The following is a 22018-nucleotide window of genomic DNA, read 5'->3' on the forward strand; positions in this document are numbered from 1 at the left end:
CTGACAGTGAATGGTTATTCTCCTTGTAATTCTTTACATGAAGTGACAAGTGTTCTGGGAAAAATAAATCTATCATTACCGCTTTTGACACCGCACTGCTGTGTCGCTCTCTAGGGGAGATGATACAATTTACATACCTAAATGTTTTGCTGTAGTGTGAAATAGTGTTTTGCAATCTGGTGGCTGTTATTAGCTGTTATGATGATCAAATAACACTAAGGGAGTTAGTAATTAAGAAGGAAGCCATACTAAAAGAAGGACAGTAAAGTATTAATGTTTAGGTTTGGATTAATTTAGCAATTCCGTCAGCCAGTTGCAATCCTTGGGGTTGTTTGCAGTTTCAGGCTTGGTGTGCTACTTCTGTTTCATGTAATAAAGCCATTAATATTCCAGTCTTCCACAAGCATGTTACTCCACACATTACCAACTTGCGGATTAAAGAAATGCCTTTTTTTCCTTAATGGTCATGCTGAGCAAGGCATGTACAGTAAGAAGGGTGCATGCTTGGGAAAGAGGATGGCAAGAGGATGGCAGATGGAGGAGTTGTTGCGATACCTTAAAATAAGAGTTGGCCTCCCTGGGAAGGAGGCAGTCTCTGACCCCACTCTGTGGAGACAGGGAAGCCCACCTCTGTGAAACTGCCTGGCACAGGGATAGGCTCTAGGGTAATGACTTCCTTACCTGCCAAGATGGCTGTAAATGGGCAGCTGCAGCCTCAAAAGAGACAACAGCAGCAGCCAGGAAAAGCTCAGCCTTAAACCTGCTTCACCAGAAAGCAACAGGCAGAAGTGCCTGAGTGGCAGCTGTGAAGGGGGCGTGTGGGGTGAAGAGATCTGCAAGCAGTTTAAAAGCTCAAAACTTTTAGAGGGTTCACCCTTTTCATCCCATCAATTTCCAGCACGTGGGGCCAGGGGGTGGGATCACAAGGGGAAGTGTAAAAGATACTGGAAGAAAATGGGAACTGAGAAAGAATATGGTTTTATGTAAGATAACATGTGTCCGAGAGCTGACTTGAAGTAATTATTTATATATCATGAGAGTTTCTTCTGTTGGTGGCGTGGGATTTTCTTTTTCCCTAACAGTTCCATATTGGTGTGGAGCAATAGTTTTGTTTTGATATGTGAACCAGAGCAATGATACTGTCAGTCACGAGGTATTTATCTTCACAAAGTAGTTTCTAAAAGAGAGGGTGTGTTTGTGGGCTCTCTGTTCTCTCTTCCTCCCCGCCCCCCCCCATCACACACAGAATTTATTTGGGGATAATTAAAGTTGAAGTTATTAACTCCCAAATCAACATTGCAAAGCGCCTTACCACAGCTTTTTTTTTAAAAGCCAAGTGCTTGGAAACCAGCATTCAAGGTAACCCACTTACTGGCAGCCTTGAAACCCAGGCTCTGCTCTTCTTCATGCAAGCAAACTGCACCGTGTTTTCAAATGAATTTGGCACCTATAATGTCAGACTCTCTGATAAATGCGTATCAGTATAGCTGTTTATATTGAACAGGGCTAGTGCTCACCCAAGCAGAAACCATACAGCAGTGTTATCTAGGTCTGTCTCTACAAGCTGTTAATTATTTCATTGTTAGCTCTGAAATATTTTGTGATTAGTACTTCTGTAGTAGTACATGACAGGAAGTATATTATGGCAGTACTTAGTTTTAATTATTGCAGACTTTTTTGTGTTCACTCACTGTTAAAAGTAGCTTAAGAGAATAAAACTGAAGCTGTCTGCACAGTACAATCAGAAAGTGCTGAAGTTACTATAGAGTGTGTTTGGAAGCTGGTGAAACCCTAATCCCTGAGCTCAACAAAAGCTTGAGGCTCAAGTCGTTCCTTTAGCTATTGTTCCTCTGCCCTGGCTTGCAGAGGACCATGTAGAAGTTGAAATTAATTTATCCTGCACTAAAGTTAATTGAATTAACCTAAAGTAGACAGAATTATTACATGGTAACATTATTCCTTCAAAATATAGTGCTTGCCTATCCTTCACTACCTTGACCCATGAAGCATTTGGCAGATTTTTAATATTTTTTTTAATGTTTACCAAATCAACTAATATGGTGTCCCAGTCTTTGTTTTATCAAAGCTCTAAGCTGTAGATCGAACCTAAATGAGAATATATTTAAAACCAAAAGTCAATGACACTATCTTTTTCCTTCCTGATCAAAAAACACCCAGAGTGCCAACCATTAAAAGCATTGTATAAAACCTGATAGAATTAGTTAAGGGGACTCTCTATTCCTCCATGAGTGTTCTGCATTCAGAACCACAGCCAGGATAGCTGTAATTACTCTACTGCGTGCCAATGAGGGTGCTGTTGATACTTTAGTAGGGATATGCAAATCGAGTGTAAGTATGTAAATACCAGCTTTGTGAAGCCATAGTGCCTCACAAAGGGTGAGTGAGTTTGCTACTGTGGCTAATACTGTGGCTAACGTTTTTCCTGTTTGTCAGCAGGCAGCCTCAGAGAGGCTCATACCTTCTCTCCCCTTAGTGCTGCAGTGTCTAAGTGCAGCTAACACCCCCAACAGGGAGGGTCTTCTCAGAGAGCCAAAATTCCTGTTTTCATGCTCCCATCAACTATGAAGGAGCTGCTTAAGTAACTGAATCTTTTCCGGGCAAACTGTGTGCCCAGCTCATGGCACCTAAGTATTACCAGTGCTTTGAGGACATCTCAGCAGTGTGAACATGCACTTTACACTGAAATGTGGAATGTGTATCTTGTTTTCAGCTTTGAGGCTTGAAGTGTGAACCTCAAAGCTCATGTCACATGGTTGCTTGGCTAGTCAGAGAGAGAAAAATCTCCTTGAAGATTAGCTGCTGTTAGCTGGAGAGGCAGTAGAACATCTTCATTTGTACCTTGGACCTGTAAACAGCATATTGATTAACACTCGTGGCACTGACAATATGTGCATTTTATTTTTGGTTAAAATGCAAGTCAATTTTAAAGAAGCAAAGTCTGGCCAAAGTTGTGTGACTGTTTTGTGGTGTTGTTGGTGGGGTTTTTTTGTGTGTGTGTGTGTGGGTTTTTGGGGTGTGTGTGTGTTTTTTTGTTTTTGTTTTTAACTGATACATTATTTCTCAAACCAGATGGGATTATTAGCGCAGCAGTTGGACACGTTATACAGTGTGGGAGACACATGTGATTTGTCTTATCTATGCTTGTCCTATATGTATTTTCCAGAAAGTCAGCCAAGTTTGTCTAGAAGTAATCAAAAGATGTAGAATCTCTTACTTCTGTAGTCAGTTTGTTCCACTGGCTTATCACTTAACGATTGATGTAGAAAAATAAGATATTAATCTTTATTTTACCAGCTTTGTCCTCTGAACATAGGTTTTCTTTCTTTGATTAAAAAGCTCTTTACCATCTGATACTTTTCCCTACAATCCCTTGAGTGATTTGGGACAATAATTTTCTAAACTTGAAATTGTATCATTCCATAATTAAAGATATTCAATACCCAGACTAAATACCGATCTTCATATCAGTATTATTTAATTAAGGAGAAACATAAGAAAAACCTGTGCATTCCATATACTGGTTGTTTTGACAAACGTGTACACTTATATTTGTTTAACTCATTTTACTTCCTAGGAAACTTTTTATCCAAGTTCTTTAGCAGTAACAACCTAGCAGAACAGTATCTGATTATGAAGGGTAAAAGGACAAGAGGGGAAGAGATTATTTTGGCTCACTTAAAAAAACTGGAGAGGACTTATATTTAATTATTTAACTTTTTGTCAGTGTTATATACAAAATCACGTGAAAAAGAATTCAGCTTATAGGTGAGCTCATAAATCTAGCATGTGTTCATTTTTTGGGCTAAACTGATATCTACTGGTGTCTTTTAATACAATATTTGCAATTAGTGTGATGATAAAATATACACAGTATTTTGTGTACACTTCCATTTCCATGATGCTGTTAGCAGCCCTATTGATGACTCAGTAGGGTGGAGAAAAGCTAACAGCTAGACATAGCAGGTGGGGCTGCCTAGGACATCATGCCACTGGGCAGGTGACGGAGTGGAGCTCTCTGTAGCATACTGCATTTGGACTTACTTCAAGCTTCCTAAATTGCCATGTGACCTTTTTTCATCTCTCATTATTTTTTAAAACAAATTATGTTTATAACCTTCAGAAGAAAAATACTCTAATAGGTATGCAGCTCATGGGGAGGAGGGGAGAGATAAGAAAGATTCATCTTGATTTCTAGCCACGTTTCCTCAAGCATGCAGTGAGTTGGTGCAGCCAGTGTCCCCAGCGAGACACTTGGTCTATTGCAGGAGGAGAACTTCTGTGGGTCCACACACACAGGCAGCAGGTTTGGGGAAGCTCTGCTGGGCTTGCCCTGTGGGGACGGGCAGGCACCTTGCCTAACCCAGGCAGGCTGGCAGGCTGCAGCTCGCAGATGCTGTGATGGCCTAGACAGTCACAGATGGGCTAAAGCTGATGCTTCTTTCACCCAGTGCCAGCCAGAAAAGGACTGGAAAGGGAGGAGGTGGTGAATGGTGAGATAGGTGGGAAGGAGGAGGGGTAGTGAGAGGAAATATGCTCATGCACTGGTAAATGGATGCTGACCACCTGCTGTATTTGGACATTCAGCGGAAACAGTAGTGGGGCAAAAAGCGAGCAGTGTTATTGGGGTCTCCAATGGGGAGTAAAAGCTGTAGCATGAGCCAGCCTCTTACTAAATGTAAGCAAAAAACATGACAGAGCATTGCAGTTGTAGTAAGAAGGATTGCAGTTGAAGGTCATGCCTTATTTCACCCTGGGAGATATGTTCAGTCATGACTTCTCTCTCCTGTGCCTTCTGAGCTGCTCATACTCACCTGGGGAAGGGGATTTAGTTACAGAGAAAAAATTATAGTTTATAGTCCAATTTTAGTTAAGTCAGGGCACCAAAGCCAATATTACCTGTATTCTGCCCCTGAGAAAAATACCATGTATAATGTGATTTCTTGATAATGATGAAAATTTATTCACCTCTAAGTCTAGTTCTGCTCTCAGGTTCAAATTTTAACTTGTAGGAAGGACTCAATGCTGCTGAATCACCTCCCTCACCCCAAATCAGAGGACTAGGAGTATTTATGCTGCCAGAGCCCTCATATTCCAACACCTGATGAAAACCCTGAGTACCTATACCTGCAGGTGATTCAGTAGCTTACTGTGACTACAGAGCTCACTGTTGTGCTTACTGTCACTTGGGGTATGTTGTGGTTTAGCCCCAGTCAGCGACTAAGCCCCACCCAGCTGCTTGCTCACTCCCCTCCCCAGTTGGGATGGGGGAGAGAATCAGAAGAATAGAAGTGAATAAACTCATGGGTTGAGATAAAAACAGTTTAACAGGTAAAGCAGAAGCCACGTGCACAAGCAAAGCAAAACAAGGAATTCATTCACCACTTCCCGTGGGCAGGCAGGTGTTCAGCCATCTCCAGGAGACCAGGGCTCTATCATGCGTAACGGTTACTTGGGAAGACAAACGCCATCAGTCCGAATGTTCCCCCACATTCTTCTTCCCCCACCTTTATATGCTGAGCATGACATTGTATTGGAATATCCCTGGGGTCAGTTGGGGTCAGCTGTCCCAACTGTGTCCCCTCCTGGCTTCTTGTGCACCCGGCAGAGCAAGGGAAGCTGCAAAAGTCCTTGACTAGTGTAGGCACTGCTTAGCCACAACTAAAACATCTCCAAATTATCAACACTGTTTTTAGCACAAATCCAAAACATAGCCCCAGACTAGCTACTACCCATGAAAAAAAATACTCTATCCCAGCTGAAACCAGGACAGTATCCACCCCTTATTCCATACCATTAACGTCATGCCCAGGTCTCACACTATCCAATAGAACCTCATTAACAAACAGCCCCTGCCTCATCCTTTGATATAATATAATACACAAATATCATTCCCTTAGTCTGTGGACCACAACTGTAATATGTCTTTAAAGTGTTACTGGAGTTACTGGGCACCAAAGCCAGCTCAGGTCGGGTCACTGCTGCACTTGCACTGCTCCTTGTAAGGCTTGTCCTCCATTGCTTAGGGTGGTTCCTGCTATAGTAATTCCCATAACATGCAACCCAAATCCTGCGTTACAGCAGTTTAAAGGTGGAACCATTACAGTCTCTACCCTTGGTCCCTTTGGACCAGACCATTGGGTTTAACATCGCAATTAACTCCTCCTCTTGCCCCTGCTCTGGCTTTGACTTATCCACAGACTGCAGTCCCTTAGGGTTGCACCTGCTCCAAGTAGAGCCTTACCCAGGAGCCACAGCCTCTCCAGGGGTGTTACCTGCTGCAGCATAGATCTATCCACAGCCACAGTGGCTTTAAGGTGCTCCTTTTCCAGTGTGGCCTTCTCCATGGGCCACAATGCCTTCAGAGATGTACCTGCTCCAGCGTGGCCTTGCCCACAGCCACAGTCCCTTCAGAAGTGAACCTGCTCCAACACGGCCTTGCTCATGGCTGCAGTCCCTCCAGGGGCATATGTGCTGTGTTGTGGGCTTATCCATGGCCCCACGCTTTGAGGTGCTCCAGCATGACCTCATGCCCAGCCACTGATGCTTCAAGGTGTAGCTGCTGCAGCATGGACTTATCCTTGGGCCACAAATGCCTCAGAGGTGTACCTGCTGCAGCACAGGCATAACCACAGCCACAGACACTTCGAGATATACCTGCTCTGGCATGGGCTTATCCACAGATGCTTTGAGGTGTCCTGCTCCCACATGGACTCACCCACAGGTCACGGTCCCTTTGACTTGAGTTCACCCTGGAGTTCCAGCCTGTCCAGTGCGGCAGCACAGAAGCAGCAGCGATGCCGTGGCCATCTGCCAGCCCAGGCGCATGGCCGTTGCTGTTATCAAAATGTTCCCGGCACAGCAGTGTAAGGTGATAAGCACTACAGCAGTACAGCATGCAGTGAAAGCAGCCACTAATGAGCTCTAGACTCAACTATACAGTAAGGCAAGCAAGCCCCATGGCAAGTACGGAAGCTGCCTGATTAATAACTGAACCGCAATAACAGCTATATATGCGATCTAGCGCATTCCGATCAAATCTGTCATTATCTCAAACCCTCAGAGCCCTGTGTTGGGCACCAAAAAAGGACTGTCATGGTTTAGCCCCAGCCAGCGACTAAGCCCCACACAGCCGCTCGCTTGCTCTTCACCCTGGTGGGATGGGGGAGAGAATCAGAAGAGTAAAAGCGAATAAACTCATGGGTTGAGATAAAGCAGTTTAACAGGTAAAGCAAAAGCCACGTGCGCAAGCAAAGCAAAACAAGGAATCCATCCAGCACTTCCCATGGGCAGGCAGGTGTTCAGCCATCTGCAGGAGACCAGGGCTCTGCCACGCGTAACTGTTACTGAGGACGACAAATGCCATTACATCCCCCCTTCCTTCTTGTTCTGCCAGCTTTATATGCTGACCGTGACGCTTTATGGAGTGGGATATCCCTGGGGTCAGTTGGGGTCAGCTGTCCCAACTGTGTCCCCTCCTGGCTTCTTGTGCACCCGGCAGAGCAAGGGAAGCTGCAAAAGTCCTTGACTAGTGTAGGCACTACTTAGCCACAACTAAAACATCTCCAAATTATCAACACTGTTTTTAGTACAAATCCAAAACACAGCCCCAGACTAGCTACTACGAAGAAAATTAACCCTGTCCTGGCTGAAACCAGGACAGGGGCAGAGCCCTTTTTTCCTGTGAAACCCAAATCCTAGCTCTGGGATGGGTTTGAGTGGAAGCTTTATACATGTTACAATGTATTATAACAACTTATACATATTACCTCCTTGGCAATGTCCAAGAAGGGATTTAAGCAGAAAAATAGGATTTTAATGGATTTTAGATGGTTTCAGTCAAAAGGCCTAAGGCACGATCCCTGCTGAGCTCTCATGGGTTATTTACTCCCTTCAGTTTAAAACAGATCAAAGCACTTGAATACTAGGGTGCCAACTGGTTCACCTAAACTATTGCTAGTGGAGTAGTCCTTGCTGAATCCCTTTCAGGGATTTGACCAGTAATTAATTTTCTGCCTTATCTTTGAGCTGTTGGGTTGGATAGAGGAAAGAGTGACATTCTGGTTTCTGCAGACGGAATCCAGTTAATTGCCTGTAAGGCACCAGTGAAAATCACTGTATCTGTTGAAGGTGTCTTTGACCATGTCATGTTTTCTTGCATGTGGTGATCTCTGAAAGAACTGGTCTCGGTACCATATTGTAGGACAACATGTGGAGCCTGGCTACACTGTTTTTGGACGAGTCGCGGATCACTTGTTGTAGTTCGTCAACCTATGAGTAAGCCTCTTGGTAAGAGCTGCGGGTTCCCGATACCTGGGACGGGCCGCTGGTGGGGCAGAGCCGGGGAGTTTGCGTCAGTTGTGCTTGTTCTTCCGCAGCCTCTTCCCTCCGTTCCGCCCCCGCCCGCCGGCGCCCAGATGCGCCGCTCCCGGGTGAGGGACGCGCCGCTCGGCGGGGGGCGGCTGCCCCGACCGGCCGGGCTAGGGCAGGGCCTGTCCCGGGGCCGGCGGTGGCTGTCCCGTCCCCGGCTTGGGGGCGGGCGGTGGCCTGCCCTTGGGGGAGGCAGCCCACCGCGGGCGCCCGTTGGCGGCTCTCGGGGAAGGGGAGGAGGAAGGCGAGGGTGGGGACGGGCCAAGCCCTGCGGGACGGCGGCCTCACCCCAGAGGAGCGGAGGGCAGGCAGGCACCCGCCGCGGAGCGGTAAGGGCCGCTGCGGGCGGTGCCGGGCTCCGTCGCGACGCCCAGAGCCTGGCTGCTGCCGGCCGGGCCCCGTTCCCGCGGCGGGCAGGGCTGGGCGGGGGTGGGGGGGCTTTGCTCCAATGCCGGAGCCGCTGCGCCGGCAGCCGCTCCCGGGCCCGAGCTCTGCCCTTCTCGGGGCTGCTCCCAGCCCTCCCGCGGCGCAGGCGGGGCCGGACCCCACCCCGGGCCGGCCGGGGGTCGGAGGAGCTGCCTCGGCTGGGCGGGCCGGTCCCGGGGCGCTGCGGGAAGCTGGGGCTTCGCGGGCGGCAGCGCTCCCCCAAGCGGCTCCGGCCCCGGCGAGACGGCCGGGAGACGGCCCGGGAGCGGCGATGGGAGACGGCTCCTGCCCGCGGGGCTGCGGGCGCAGGGCCGGGGAGGCCGGAGCCGAACCTGGAACTGTAAGGAAAGGGAAACCCAACTGTTGCGTGCGGCAGCCAGGCTCGGGAGGAAAGTGTTCCTTTCCTCAGGGAGTGGGAGCGGCGCAGCAGCAGTTTATTTCGAAACGGCCCTGCCCTGCCCCAGGGAGAGAGTTTACCGGCTTCACCAAGACCCAAGTTGAAGCCACTCAGTGGATTAATCTGAGATTGTTGATTACTTGGTAAAAGTAACGTACTAAATGCCTGTAACCTCTCCCGCTCGGCAGAACACTCTGTCTAGTACCGTTTCTCTTTTGCCAGTATAAAATTCAGTGTGGCCCAAATGGTATTGGTTATCTTACTAAAATATTAACATATCAGTCTTTTTTGTAATTATTACTTTTTATAATTTGTAGTTATTACTGAATCTTATTCTTTCACGAACGCCTGAGAAATTTACACAACTTCAGTATTTCTAGGAAGTTATTGTCCAGAGTTCAGATAACCAAGGTGGTGGCCCAAGCATGTACTGTGCTACAGCTTGCTGCTGTGCACTGCAAAAATTCCGAGTGCTCTGATAAACCTGTATATCCTGTCTGATTGTTGAAAAAAAAAAAATGAAATTTCAGCCTGTGTTTGATTCCAGGTGCTGCTGATTAGTGACTGTTCTAAACACTGCTGTGCAGGGACCCGCTATAGTTACCTGTGGCGTTGGAGAGCAACTTGGGATTTCTGGTGAAGAGGACTGAGTAGGAATTGTTTAATTTAAGGGATTAAATCGTGTTAAATCTTAGCAAGAGATAAAGAATAAGGGAAGGGCAACAGTGTATTTGCTTGGCCGAGCTGGCTTAGGAAAGCTGTATTTGTAAGCAAGTGGTTTTTTGTGTTTGGTTTTTTTTCCTTATTTTTTTTTAATAACAAGCAGAGAGGTGGGTTATTACCCTCTCTTGTCCCCAGGCTAATCTTCAGGTAGTGCCCAGGATTGCAAGACACATGTTTGCACTGGCTGTATGAAGTAATACTTCGAATATCTCTTCAGAGTTGACATTTAAAGCAGAAGGGACATCAGCAAAACTGAGTTGAAAAGCTGAAGTTGTGGTTACCTCCACAATACTCAGTATTTTGAAGAGATTGTTTTGTAATCCTGATGTCAGCTTGTTCTTTATTAGGAATTTCTGTTTTGAAAGATAACTTAAAGGGACCAATGCTTGATTTTAATTTTATACCATTCAGCGTAGTACTTAGTAAATGTTACCTGTGCTTCATGTCTGAAACTTTAACTTTTAAAAAAGAAAAGGAAGGCACAGGAGAGATGGTTGCCTTGCTGGGGATGCTGCCAAGTGCTGCAAAGACCTGAGACCTATTTGCATCTGTCTTCAGGAAGGGGGAAAAAAAAAGTGAAAAACCAGAAAAAAACATAGCAGTCATTTTTAAATTGAACCAGCTGTCCAAAACTAGTCAGTGGTAAGAAATGAAAAATGCAACATAATTTAAAAATAAGTATTGAATGTTAAATATCAAGACTAGACGTGTTCATGGTGGAAGTTATTATAATTGTGACCATTTTAAAATATATGAAAAGGTGTTGATTTCTTAGAACTCGCTCTTCAGTAAAGCAGAGGTGAGAGTGGTCTTGGGTTGTGCAGTGTCTGCACAGCAGAAGTAGCTGTGACTGGGGGCAGCTGGTCAGCATTCAGCTCTTTAGTTTAGTCACAAGGGGAAACTTCTCTTTTTCTAAAGAAAACGGGAGGTCAGTGGTTTTTAAAAACATAGCTGTAGAATATTTGGTACTAGAAATAATCGTTGCAAAAACTTACTGAGTTTAATCATCATTGACTGCTGTCTTGTTCTCTCTTTGGTCTGCTAAAGCTGCGGTGCGAGTATGAGAATGGTGTGAAAGAGCAATGCCTGTCCTCAAGGAAGTGATGGGTTACTAATTACTGTTCCTGTGTACACACCGTGCCTGTAGCCACGTCTGTCCTGTATCAGCTCCTGTGCTGTACTGTAAAACCCACGCTAGACTGAGTATCAATTCCCTTTCTAATAAACCTTTCCACATTTCTGCTTCATCTACTGGGAAGGCCGTGATACTACTGGAATGTATAAACATTAGTAGTGTTTACTGGTGTATTACCATGCCTCCAGTGCAGCGGATTAGTCCTGTGTAACCTGGAAGAGCGAACAAACTTGTGACAGGTTCTTTATAGAAATGTTTGTAGACGTCACTGAAATCCTGATGAATGCTGTGTAATGTAAAGAAGGCAATCGGGAGTATTCCAGAGACTTTTCTGCACTCCAGGAAAGCAGAGAGGCTTGTGTCATTGTTGGGAAGCTTGAGTGCTGGATCTTAGCCATAATCTGGGTGGATGATGTGACTCCACCCTGAACTGGATACTTAAGCCTGAATTTTTTTCCTTTGCGTGGTGTCTTTTGTACCTGCAAAGCCATCTTTCATGTGTTGAAAGGGCTTTTGATTTGAAAGACACGGTCAGAAAAAGTGTAAAATCAGGAGGTGCTACCTGAGGCCTATTTTAAAACTTTGAAAAATGACTGTGGAAATAAGTACAGGAATTGACTTGGTTGGACAAGAGCAGTCATAGATTGCAAATGAACTTGTTTATGTTGCTTAGAAATAACACTTATTTTCTTTGAGGTTTGCAGTCTGGAGATGTGTGTCCGCAGAGCGTTATCCTTGTAGTTGAAAGTTTAAAGGAGAGATTTCTTGGATGGTAAGTGAGGGAAAGGCTGAATAAATAGCTTACCAGAGAAGGTAACAACAATTTTAGATTACTTTTTCCTTTTTGGTATGCAGACGTGTGTAGGTGGCGTATGTGATAAGGAGAGTAAGTACTGGCTATTGACTCAGCAGAGGGATTGGCCCGCACAGCTGCAGAGGCACTGGGTATGACTGGCTGCATAACTGAGCTCCGTACTTGCTCAGCTGGTGTGTGGTGGTAGTTGATGATTCCTAGGTACAGTGTGGCAAGGAAAAGATGGGTCATTCTGGAGGGCAGCAGTGTTGACATGAGTGGTGAGGAGGCAACATGGACACTGTAAGACCAGCAGAGGTTTACCAGACAGGAGGCAGTGATTGACAGCTCTAGATGAGACATTATGGTAATAGAAGTATATGAGATGATAAGCATTAGGATATACACATAACTGCTTAAAGGATGATGTAGACACAAGAGAAGCTGGTTATGAGTTAAGGCTAAAACTTATTACAAAGTTTGGAACCGCGATAGACTGGAGATTCTAGAGCATCTTGCAAAAAAGCTAGAAAATCAAGCTGGTCTTAAAATGGTCTGAAATTCCTTTGTTATCAGATAGATATATTTACATTATGTGTTGTGAAGTAACGAAAAAAAGTCAGGTCCACTAATAAAACCCTGCTTCCTTTTGATATCAAGATACTGATCTAGATTCTGCATTCCACTAGGTGTGCAACAGTACTTGGGACAGAAGGACTATTTAATAGCCATATAGTTCCTATTGTTGCTGCCAGTCTCCATACTAGGGATGAATTTGTGCTTCTCTGACCTGAGCCAAGCTGGTAGCAATAGAGACAGACCATCAATTAAGGCAGTTTTCTGGAGAATTGTTGTTGGTGAGGAAGTTGTTAAACCAAATGAATGTGTTCATGACTGGTATCTTTTGCATCAGTTTTGTCATAACTTATTATTTAGTCTTCATTGTATGGATAAAACCAGAACTGGACTTTTGTAATCTTTTTCTAGTACGGTAACCTAACTTCTGTTTTCTGCATTATTTTAGAGTTATTTAGGTTTGACAGGGGATCCCTGGAGGTCATTTGGATCAGCCGTCTGCTTAGGACCTACTTAGGCAAGATTGTTCAAAGCCCTTTGACTATGTATTCTGTTACAGCTTTCTATTCCAAAGTGTGTTTCCTACTTCTGTTCTTGTTACATAATTATTTACAGCCAGCTATGGTCCTGATGAAGAAAATTCTGCTTTATTATCTGGCTCATTTACTGTACCTTTTGTTTGCTTCTAGTAAAAACTGTCCAGTCATAGCTTCTGTTTCCTTCCAACTAATCCATTGTTTGCCCTCGTGTGTGTTGCCTACAGATTGTGCTGGTATTCCCAGTGGGTCTTTTCCTGGACTTAAAAGGTCAGATACTACGGTCTTCTATATCCAGCAACTTTCTGCTGTGTGTAACAAACGTGCGTGTAAGTCAAACCTCTTTCTTTCTTTTTATTTTTTTTTTCGCTTTCCTCGTGTGGTGGTTTTTTTGTTTTGCCCTTTCCTCGTGTGTTTTTTTTTTTATTTTGCCCTTTCCTCATTTTAATTTTCTTAGTGCCTGAGGCTTTCCCCCCTTCCATGTTTCTCTCCCCATCTTGTGCAAGCTGTGCTGTACTCTACGATTTGAGCCCTGCTTAGGTAGTATCTTTCAAACTGAGGTGCATAGCATCTTGGAATAAGCCTGGGCAGTGGGTGTGTGTGAAGGACGTTATATCCAGGAGAAAGCAGTTGGGCTGGGAATAGAGCAGCAGGAGTTTCTGAGACATGCTGCAAGCTTTCAGGGTTGGACGGCAATGGCAGGGAGACAGTGGCTTGGCTCTTCTGCTCCTGGCAACTACGTGAATCTTCTAGTTTTGTTCTCAGTGGTCTCTGCTCCCTTGCTCAGCTGAAGACCCTCACGTGCCGTGCTGTTTTGCAGGCTTCCTCTGGCCCCATTTCTCCTGCCAACTCGTCTGCTGTGCTCCCAACAGGTGGTGCCCAGTACTGTGTCTTCATCCTGGGTAGAAGCTAGTATGACCCTGCTAGAGATCTGCTGTCTTGCACCTAAATGTGAATGACTGAATTTACATATGTCTTGTTTCTTTTAATCAAACATGCATACTATTCAAAAGAAGTTCCCCCAAAAATGAAAACTGCTAAGAAATCTAAGAAAATAATCACTTCTTACACTCTTATATGCTTTCTTGATGATACTGCCACCTTGTTTAGCACTTGGATAGCCAGGTATAGGCTTACTTCATTTTCGTGTCCTTGCCTTGTCTTGCATGGCATCTTTGCTAGTGCGTTGTATCTCTCAGTAAAAATTCTCTAGAAAATAATTTGATATAATATGTTCAGATGAATTCACATTCAGCAACGTTCCTTACAGTGGAAGATAGAAACAAACGATGTACTTCTTTTCTAAGTCATCCTAATAAATGTGTGTAACAGAAATGTCCCTCCTCTTGCTGAGAGTGCATATGTGTTGATTCTGAGTTTTGGAATGATGCTCTATGAGAGTAGAAACAGGTGGTCTGAGATTTTGGGTCCGGTTTCATGATCTGCTTACGTTCCCTTGCATGTTGCCATCTCTACTTGTACAACTAGCTTTTGTGCCATTGTGTGGCTGGCAAGACTAAGAAGCTGATATGGCTGAAATCTCACTCCGTAGTCGTAGGCAGCTGAAGTGGCAAGCTGGATCTTTCTTTTGGTAGAAATAGTCTTAGATTAATTCAGGACATTTGCTATTGCACTGTTTTAAGGATATAAATTTCTTTTGAGAAATATAGGAAAGTTGTAAATCCATACCTAACAATGAAAATGTTCTTAGTTCAAACTTTCATATAGCTAACTATGCTTATCTTTTATAAAGATTTCTAATGACAGACATACACTCTAATTTAAACTAAAATTTACATTTTCTTTATACTGAAGTTTGTTTCAGAAGAACTTCAAGCAAATACAGATGTAATTATTTAGTTTCAGGGGAGCCTATTTAAAAGCCAGCAGAGCATTCTTGGTGTGTACCCAAGTGGCTAAGGAAGATTTCAGATAAGGAGTATTGTTCTGCAAGGTAGTAAGTGTATTTGCTCTTCCATTCTTAGAAGAGCAGCACTTGCTATTGCATTAAAAGCAGGTGCCAGGCTCAGGTTTGGCTGGACAGGGGGAGAGGGATGACTAGAGTTTCCTCCATCTTCTCCAGCCTCCCTGGAGCAACACCTCTGCGCATAAGTTTCTCCTCACATGCTGTGTTAGTGTGAGGACTGCGCAGACCTTTTTTCCTCCCTGCCCCGGTAAGGGGCAGAGAGATCATCTATGCGCAGTTATCCTTGAGTTGCTGTTGCTGTTACCTGTGTGCTGCTGTGAAATCCATTTCTACTAGACTCTTGTGCAGGTCAGGAAAACAGCTGGGTTTAAAAAAATTCTTGCTTAATGATTCATCTGTAATTGTTGGGTAAGGCATGAATGACTTGACATACCTTTCCACTTTTGACTTGTTCCCCCTCCTGCTTTTTTTTCTGTTTGTCCTTGGGCAAAAGATATTTCTCTGCATTCTTAGAATACACATTGCATCCTGTCTTCACAAAAAGGCTGCATTTTAAACTACATAATGTTAACATACCAATCTGAGCAATATAAAAATTTCTCATAAGATGGGCATTACATCCTATGGTGAGAGAACAATAATAAATATGTGTTCAGTTTGGGATATGGAGAGGACAATTTGTAGTTATGGTGACGATCACTAGGTGAAAATGCATGAAAGGTAATGTGAGCTAGAATCATATCCTGGCTGGTCTGCATCATGAATGGAGTGTGAGGAGGGAAGGGGAAGATGGCTGTAGCTTTGTGCATCTCTGTATTTGGGAGCATGACGCAGATAATGGCATTCTAATGTTCTCGCAGAAAATCTGCCCCTTGGGAGGGAGCGAATCTTGAATACATTTCCCTTCCTAGAAGACACGGTAGCGTAAGTTAGTGTGTGAATATGTATTATCTGGCAGATGTAGCAGGTGTAGGTTATCACAGGGCAACCTATTGTTTTGGGCATGTTAAGTAAGACCAGGACTGATAAACATATGTTCGTTCTTATTTTCTCTGTAATGCCTGTATTCACTTTGAAGAAGGTCAGAGTAAGAGTCGTCTTCATCTACACTAGGCTTTACAGTTTGATACGTCAATTAGCGTTCTGAAGAAACTGTCCCTATTGTGGGAGGGTGTACTGAAGAACACTATGCAGCTATTTTAAAAAAAACTGTGTAGGTCACAGAATCACAAGTTGGAAGGGACCTCAGGGATCATCTAGTCCAACCTTTCTAGGAAGAGCAGAGTCTAAACAAGATGGCCCAGCACCCTGTCCAGCCGACTCTTGAAAGTGTCCAACGTGGCCGAGTCAACCACTTCCCTGGGGAGATTATTCCAATGGTGACTGTCCTCACTGTGAAAAATTTCCCTCTTGTGTCCAATCAGAATCTCCCCAAGAGCAACTTGTGTCCATTCCCCCTTGTCCTCTCCATGGGACTCCTTGTAAAAAGGGAGTCTCCATCTCCTTTGTAGCTACCCCTTAAGTACTGGTACATGGTGATGAGATCCCCTCTAAGCCGCCTTTTCTCAAGGCTGAACAAATGCAGTTCTCCCAGCCTATCCTTGTATGGCAGCTTCCCAGTCCTCTGATCATCTTGGTGGCCCTTCTCTGGACCCCTTCCAGCCTGTCCACATCCTTTTTGTATAGAAGGGACCAGAACTGCACACAGTACTCCAGGTGTGGCCTGACAAGTGCTGAGTAGAGCAGGATGATGAATTCTTTATCTCTGCTGGTGATGCCCTTTTTGATACAACCCAGCATCCAGTTGGCCTTCTTGACCGCAGCAGCACACCGTTCGCTCATGTTGAGCTTCCTGTCCACCAGGACCCCCAGGTCCCTTTCCACAGAGCTGCTCTCCAGCCAGGTGGATCCCAGTCTGTACTGCACTCCTGGATTATGTTTTCCCAGGTGCATGACCTTACACTTGTCCTTGTTGAACTTCATAAGGTTCTTGCTGGCCCACTCCTCCAGCCTATCCAGATCTCCCTGCAGAGCAGCTCTCCCTTCTGGAGTGTCTACTTCCCCACTCAACTTGGTGTCATCTGTAAACTTCATCAGGCAACACTTGATGCCGTTGTCCAGATCACTTATGAAGATGCTGAATAACATTGGGCATAGGTCATAGCCTATATTTTAATTAATAAACGTTATTGGACAATTATCTTGTCTGATGAGTTATAACCCTGCTGAATCTTTCTGCAGTGTGTAGCTGCCCCTGAGTATACTTATAGTTTCAAGTCAAAGTTTTATCTTGGATGATTTTAGTGAGATACAAGCCCTGAAGCCCATGATAGAAGGCTGTGAGAATCTTAGTTTTTTAATGAACGCTTGGTCAATAAGTTCTTCTGATAAGTCACCTTAGAGTTCTGATTCCCTTAATTCACTTTCTTCAATAGCAAGATAAAAGGAAAGCTTAGCCAGGTGGTGTGCTTTTTATTTTTTTCAGATACAGCCTGCAAATTCTCTTGCTGTGTTAAAATTGGCAATTGTGGGTAGGGAGCAAATGCAGACCCTGCTTCTCCTTTCAGATGGCTGCATGGAGTTAGCATTTAGGAATTAAGATGGAGGGACCATTTGAATTAGCTGAAATATGATTTTTGCAAAATGCAAAACCCTGCAAAAACTGCTGCACACCACTGAGTTTTACTAAGCATTCAACAGTTTCAAAAGGCTTCCATTCCCCAAAATTCTTGTGGCTTTAGTGCAGCTGTAAAAGTGGCACAGAGCTGTGCTGCACTCTCCTTTGGAGAGAAGGGTATCCATGCATCGTTCTGTGTGTAGAATTTGTTACTTATCTTCCTGGTTTCTAGCTAGCATAAGTAACTAATTTGGTTTCATTTCAATAGAGTGGTTTATCAATGCTGTGGGTTTTACCACCCTTTCCCCTCCCTTTATGGCAACTTTGTTCTGTATGTAGAGCAATAGATCTCTGCAGAAAGGCATGAACGGGAAGGGTGCTTTGCCCCATGCCAGTGTTGTTCCAGTGTATGCTAATGAAGGAAATTATTTGGGCTGAGAAAAGTGCTTGCAGCTCTAAGTACTTGTGATTCTTGAGCAAATGAACAAAAAATAAAAATCTGGAGGAGGGAGCTGGTGCTTTTGCTGCTTTATTAAGTCTTCTCTGGAGCCTAGTGACTCATGTGCCCAAAGTTAGAGTGCAGCTGGGCGCAGTGAGTCAGTGCCCACCTTATCATTGTGCACCTGGAATGCAAGAGTTTTTTTATGAGGAGCAGAAGAATGACGTGGGATGGGTAGCTGAAGTCATTGGTCTTTGTCTTACCACATGCATTTCTGAAGACTCAAAGCAGAAGAGTAGTTAGAGTCTGGGAAGAGAAACTAGAACTGCTCAGTTCATCTCTGTGCTTAGTGTCATTTGGATCTGAAACTTCCAGATGTAAATGGAAACTTCTTGTGTATCAGTGTGCAAGGCGCAGTCTTGCATATAGTGTGCTTGTTGGTATTTCAATGTTTGCATATCCTGGTTTGAGTTAGCTTGAATGTTGGCTAACAGTTTGCGTATATGCTACCTCCAGATAACTTTTTGGTGTATTTGACTTCCCTGTTACCCATCTTATCCTTTGTCCTTTCTTGTAGTCAGGTACCTCTCACTGAACAGTCTTCCCTTTTGAATTATTTTGAACTATCTGCTTCAAGAAGACAAAACTTGTGGGTTCATTTTCTGCTTCTGCCACCAGCTTGCTTTTGTGCCTGTTTATCTTTAAACTAGTAAATCGCTGCTCTTCTGTAAGTAGCTGGGTACAGTTTGCTAAGGTGTTAGAAATTCCAATCTTCCCTATCCTATATGGATGCTTAAGATTCTGCATCACTTCTGATATGATCTGGGGTTGGTTTGTAACATTAATCTTTTGTCCTCTTTGTAATCGGGCATTATGCATTAGTTCTTCAGACATGTCTGTATCAGTGGTATTTTATATAAGAATGTATCTGTAAAATGTACTATGATTAAAGTTAGAAGCTGCTCTGTGCCTATTTGCAGGGAGCAAAGCATAAATGGAAATTATGGGAAGTTTATTGGTGCCTTAAGAGATTGCATAGGGAAGTATAACACGCAGTTTACTTACTAACCCAGGCTGTAAGTCTTGCCTAACCTAAAATAAAATGCTGAAAATGCTTTCTAGATTGTCCCTCTTGCCTTTGTTTTCATTACTATCTAATGCTTGGGTCAATGCTTGTTGCCATATCAATTTACTGCAGTAAATATCTTATCTGAAGTTTGAGTAAGTTTGATACTCAGAAACTATTTATGATCATGGTTGGTTTGGGGTTTTTTGTGTGTGTGGTCGGGTTTTTTTTAGCTTTTTTTTGTTTTGTTTTTAAGTAGAGGAAGCTGATTTTCAGTTATTTCCAGACCCAGTCTTGCAGTGAGCTCTAGGGGCAGCGAGTTGGTTTGGAAGCACTTTGTTCAGGATTGGGCCTTTACTTTCTTCAGAAGATGTAACATCTCACTTCTGAAACAGCGTACATAAAAGTAGGTGTTTAAAATAAAAGGCATTGCATTTATTTTCAAAAACAAGTGTTGAAATAATGGAAAATACATTTGGAAGGGATGCGAAGACATTCTTTAATCCACTTAATGCTGAATGACATATAATTTCTGGCATGTAACTGTTCTTAAAAGATTCAGGAAGGAAGGCGCCACAATTCTCTTGCCAATTTGTCTAATGCTTAAATAGTCTTATTTATAGTCATAGGGGAAAAATTTATTAAAGTTTTTCTGGCAGTTTTCCTTGTAGTTTACTGTCAGAGGAGTTTGTTAATTCTTCATTGCTACCTGTCTGTCTTCAATATTCTCTCTGGTCTTTTGAAACTGAAGAAACTCAATTTCTTTGGCTTTTTCGCAAAGTTGTCTTTTCCAGCCTTTATGATTGTTCTTGGTGCTTTTCTTTGGAATCTGTTCACCTATTTGTTTCTTAGATACTGGACTCCCATGGGGGCTTTCCCAGAGCTGCTGAACTTTTTCAGCTGTCATATAGATATTGGTTTTGCTTACACGTTGCTGCATGGTGTTTGACATTTTCATGGCACTGTCAGCTTATATTCGGCTTCTGGTCTGGTAGATCTGCTGGATACTTCTGTGCAGTCTAGCTGCTGAAGTGATCAGTTTTCTGAACAAAGAATGATATATTTATTGGGCGATAGGTGGAAAGAGGTGCATTTTAAACAGTACAAAAAGTCAGATTTTAGGAAACCAAAAGAAAAAAGAAGGTTCTTAGGCAGTTCTTCCATAGCTTACTAATAGTAGGACTCCATGTATTAATTTAGAAGTCCAGGATGCTTTGACCTCAGGGTGGCTGTTACACAAAAGTCTTGAAATGGTGATGAGAAGATCCTTTTTCTGCATACCCAGTGGAAAAGTTCCAGATCTGTGCACAAAATAGCTACATTCTTTCCTGGGATGAATCTTATTGATGCAATTGGTTGTGAAACTGGTGCTTTTAAGCATTACAATATACTGAAAACAGCAAGCAAATTCTGGACTTCATCTGCACATGTAAACAATAGAATGAGGAAATCTGGGAGAAGGTAGTTGTAGATGCATAGTTTCACAACAGTTATCTCTACTTTGGAATAATAAATTCTCTGATAAAGTAGTTGTTATAGCTTAGAAGTAAAAGTATTATTCAGGCCACTCTGCGGGAAACTGTTGTGCAATAGGTCATTGCACAACAGCTGTTGGTTGGTTCTCCACTGACTGTTCCTCCACTGTCTGCTGTGACTATGTATTGCATTCAGTACAAAAGAAATTTTGTTCTTCCGTTTTCTCAGGAACTAAATTCCCCCAAGGCAATTTAACGATTTAAGGTTTTAATACTGAGATTCTGCCCCACCCCCCTGCTCCTTGTCTTCTGGGCCAGAAAGCCAGCAACGTCTTCATGGACAATGTTACTCTCTTCGATTCTTCAGTCATCTTTTCCTTGTCCTTCTGTGTAGTGACTCTGCATATTGGGCAGCGAAGCTGCAGCATACTTGCTGGATTGTAAAAATCCACAGCGCAGCTTGTGAGGAAAGGATTGTTCGCTGGTTGGCCTTCAGAGTTTAACCAGGTCTGAACTTTGATCTTTAATGTTCAGCTTTGAATCAGCTTGTGCCTGCACTTAACCACATTCCTCTTTGGTTTGTTTTTGGGAAGAGGTGTCATTTTTGCATAAGGTAGAAAAGGAAGTTGGGCTGTAAACTGGACAAATGGTTTTCTGAAGTGTGTAGCTACCAAGCTAGTGAAGCTGTGTATATTTAGGTCCTGTTATTACTATGCAATGCAGTGGTGTCCCAAGGTGCGATATGAACAATGAGGAGGATTGTTGAGCTTAGAATGCCGGGTGTCTTGTACCACAAGACAGTGCATAGATCCAGCAAGCTGCTGGTTTCAAAGACAACGAGCTTTGAAAGTAATGTTATATTGTCGTGGGTATCTTTATTTCTCAACATACTTTTTTTTTCTTTTTTTCCTCCTTATCAGTGCAATTTCTCTTATTACTTTTATTTGTAATAGTGCTATGGTTAATTATTGCTTCTATATTACTATAAGAATATAGAATTAATATTCCAAATACAAGTTGCCCTTCCCAGATAGTACTGAGTGAAGAGACTCGCATGTATACAGAGGGATCAAATGTGCAACAACAGAGAATGGAATGTGATTCTTAGAGCTGTCTGATGGTTATTAGGAGGAAGAGAAAAAGGGAGATGCTTAATGAACATTGATGTCATGAGAGATTGTTCAACAAAGAAATGGGTGGACAGAGTATAGGAAGTGGGTAGGCAGGGAGAAAGAGAGGAAGTGTGCATTGAAATCACAACCATCTCTTTCACTTTGGGAAAAGGCAATGATTAGCATTCTTATACACTGTAATGAAACAACAATTGGTGGAGGAAAGTTGCATTAACAAACTCATTGAAACTTTGCTAAGCAGCAAAAATGGCAAGCTTAGACATATTTGAGCTTTGAGTTGAGTTGGATGTACTTAATTGTTTGGGGTTTCTTTTTCCTTCAATATAAATATATTTTTATTTTAAACTGCAGCAGAGATAAATAATTTTTAAATATTTGAGCTTCACC

At 43.4% G+C, this 22018-nt stretch overlaps 1 protein-coding gene across 9 annotated transcripts in view; it reads left to right on the plus strand.

Moving 5' to 3' along the window:
* LITAF (lipopolysaccharide induced TNF factor) overlaps nt 1-22018 on the plus strand; it is a 98916-nt gene that overhangs the window by 73078 nt on the left and 3820 nt on the right. Inside the window, exons 1-2 of one of the 9 annotated variants that reach the window (XM_075105288.1) lie at nt 8470-8717; nt 13202-13303. The exons of 1 other annotated variant lie outside the window; for it this stretch is intronic. Coding sequence is in view for 1 of the 8 variants with exons in the window: in XM_075105284.1 (XP_074961385.1) it covers nt 11839-11841; nt 13202-13244 (46 nt within the window). In the remaining 7 variants the exon portion in view is untranslated. 7 more of the 9 variants (XM_075105291.1, XM_075105289.1, XM_075105290.1 and 4 more) reach the window with 7 other exon arrangements.

This window comes from Phalacrocorax aristotelis, chromosome 10 (genome assembly GCF_949628215.1).
Source record: "Phalacrocorax aristotelis chromosome 10, bGulAri2.1, whole genome shotgun sequence".
Lineage (NCBI taxonomy): Eukaryota > Metazoa > Chordata > Aves > Suliformes > Phalacrocoracidae > Phalacrocorax > Phalacrocorax aristotelis.